The sequence below is a fragment of the Apis dorsata genome, unplaced genomic scaffold, assembly GCF_000469605.1.
Source record: "Apis dorsata unplaced genomic scaffold, Apis dorsata 1.3 scaffold_571, whole genome shotgun sequence".
In the NCBI taxonomy this organism is placed as follows: domain Eukaryota; kingdom Metazoa; phylum Arthropoda; class Insecta; order Hymenoptera; family Apidae; genus Apis; species Apis dorsata.
In genome coordinates, this window is record NW_006263781.1 from 38573 (window position 1) to 40311 (window position 1739).

A 1739-nucleotide genomic window follows, 5' to 3' on the forward strand; every position below is an offset into this window, starting at 1 on the left:
ACAACTTTGTCCATATCGTCCGAGCCTGAGACCGTAACCACTCCAGTCACCTACCGTTTGCTAGGCTCGATGGAGGAGTTGAACAAGAGGTACGGCGCAAAGAGGAGGAGTACGGCGACGATCAATCGCGGTACGGAGGAGGTGAACAGTATGGACGCGGATTCCACCGATGGAACAGGGGATCCCGAGGCGGAGACGGAGCACGAGAAGGCGCAATCGTCGAGAGGGAGCGTGATCAGCAATGGTAGCAGTTTCTCGGACGGGATCGTGGACGGTGACAGCGAGGACGAGGCCGAGATGAGCGACTGCGCGGATCACGTGGGGTCGGGGATGGACGGGAGCGGGAGTAATCGGAACGGTGTGGCGAGGAGAAGGGGGAAATACGTGAGCTCGACGATCGTGAGGAAACGCAGATTGGCCGCGAACGCGCGGGAACGGAGGAGGATGCAGAATTTGAACAAGGCGTTCGACAGGTTGAGGGCGTATCTTCCGTCTTTGGGAAACGACAGGCAACTATCGAAATACGAAACGCTTCAGATGGCGCAGTCTTACATCACGGCTCTCTACGATCTGTTGCAGTAACCGCGCTTTTTCGTTTCATAGGGAAAGAGAAAAGAGATGGGAGAGGGAATTATCGTGCAGACGAACTTTGATAATTGTAATGATATATATTATGATTCAGGAAGGAAGTGTTAGTGAAGAAATTGAGAGTAGGAAAGAATAGGTGAATTTTAAGGTAGCGTTGAACGAGAAGAAATTTTGTTGAGAAGAAATAGTTATTGATTGAGTAAATTATTGATTAGTTATTGATTGAGAAATAGTTATTATTGAGTTGGAATATGTATTTCTTATCGGTGGAGTAGATTCTTAAATTTTCACAAGATTAACAAGGGAAAGATTTAGGTATTATTTTTTCCAGTTGTAATTGAAGAATTTCGTCTTATGATTCTTATAAATTTGTGTATCGCATCGTTCGTTTATTTTTTTTTTTTTTTTTTGTAAAACAATATTATCATTGTAATATTTATCATATTATGGAAACGTAGCGTGGAGACAATTTTTTGTAAATATTAGAACATTGTGTAAATGTTGTAAAATAATAATGATAATTTTAATTGCGTAGATTTTTGATAAGATAATGTATTATAAAAAAAAAAAAAAAGAAAAAAAAAGGACCAAGTCAGGTACTTATAATTTATTGTATTATATAAATGTATTAATGCGTTCTTTGAGACTGAGAGAAAAGAAAAAAAAATGGCGATAAATATAATTATTTTATAAACTTTTCGAATTTGCAAAATTATATCCTTTTCCCCCGCCAATTTCGAGAAAATCTTATTTTCCTGAAAAGGGAGAATATTGAAATATTTGGAAATAGTTGAAAACTCTGTTTTTAAAATTAATCTCTTTAATTTCATTTATGGAAAGAGTATGAGAATATGGAAGAATATGGAATAAAATTACCTGGTAATTTGCGGCTGGTTTACAGTTTCCTCTAAATACGAAGTTTGTATCGTAAGGGATGAAGAGTAATATTCGGGGCGAAAGAAAAACAGCATCGTCATCGGTGGTCTGGTCGTCATACGAAACCCACGCGACGCGTCGGTGCCGGGTTTCATTGCAATTTGAGAACCTGCAGCCTCCTTTCTTTGACGATGACTCTTCTCTCTTCCCCCCCTCCCCCCCTTCTTTTCGCTCTTTTCACCTTTGATTCTTTCCTAGTTCCATCCCGCTCCATT

At 40.1% G+C, this 1739-nt stretch overlaps 1 protein-coding gene and 1 long non-coding RNA gene across 2 annotated transcripts in view; both read left to right on the plus strand.

Moving 5' to 3' along the window:
* Positions 1-621, plus strand: part of LOC102674707 (protein atonal) — a 1132-nt gene extending 511 nt beyond the window's left edge. The window contains exon 2 of the mRNA XM_006620962.2: positions 1-621. This exon is cut by the window's left edge and continues 1 nt beyond it. Coding sequence (XP_006621025.1) covers positions 1-582 — 582 coding nt within the window. The 3' untranslated portion in view covers positions 583-621.
* Positions 1-1739, plus strand: part of LOC116186296 — a 26526-nt gene that overhangs the window by 3846 nt on the left and 20941 nt on the right. The window lies entirely within an intron of this gene.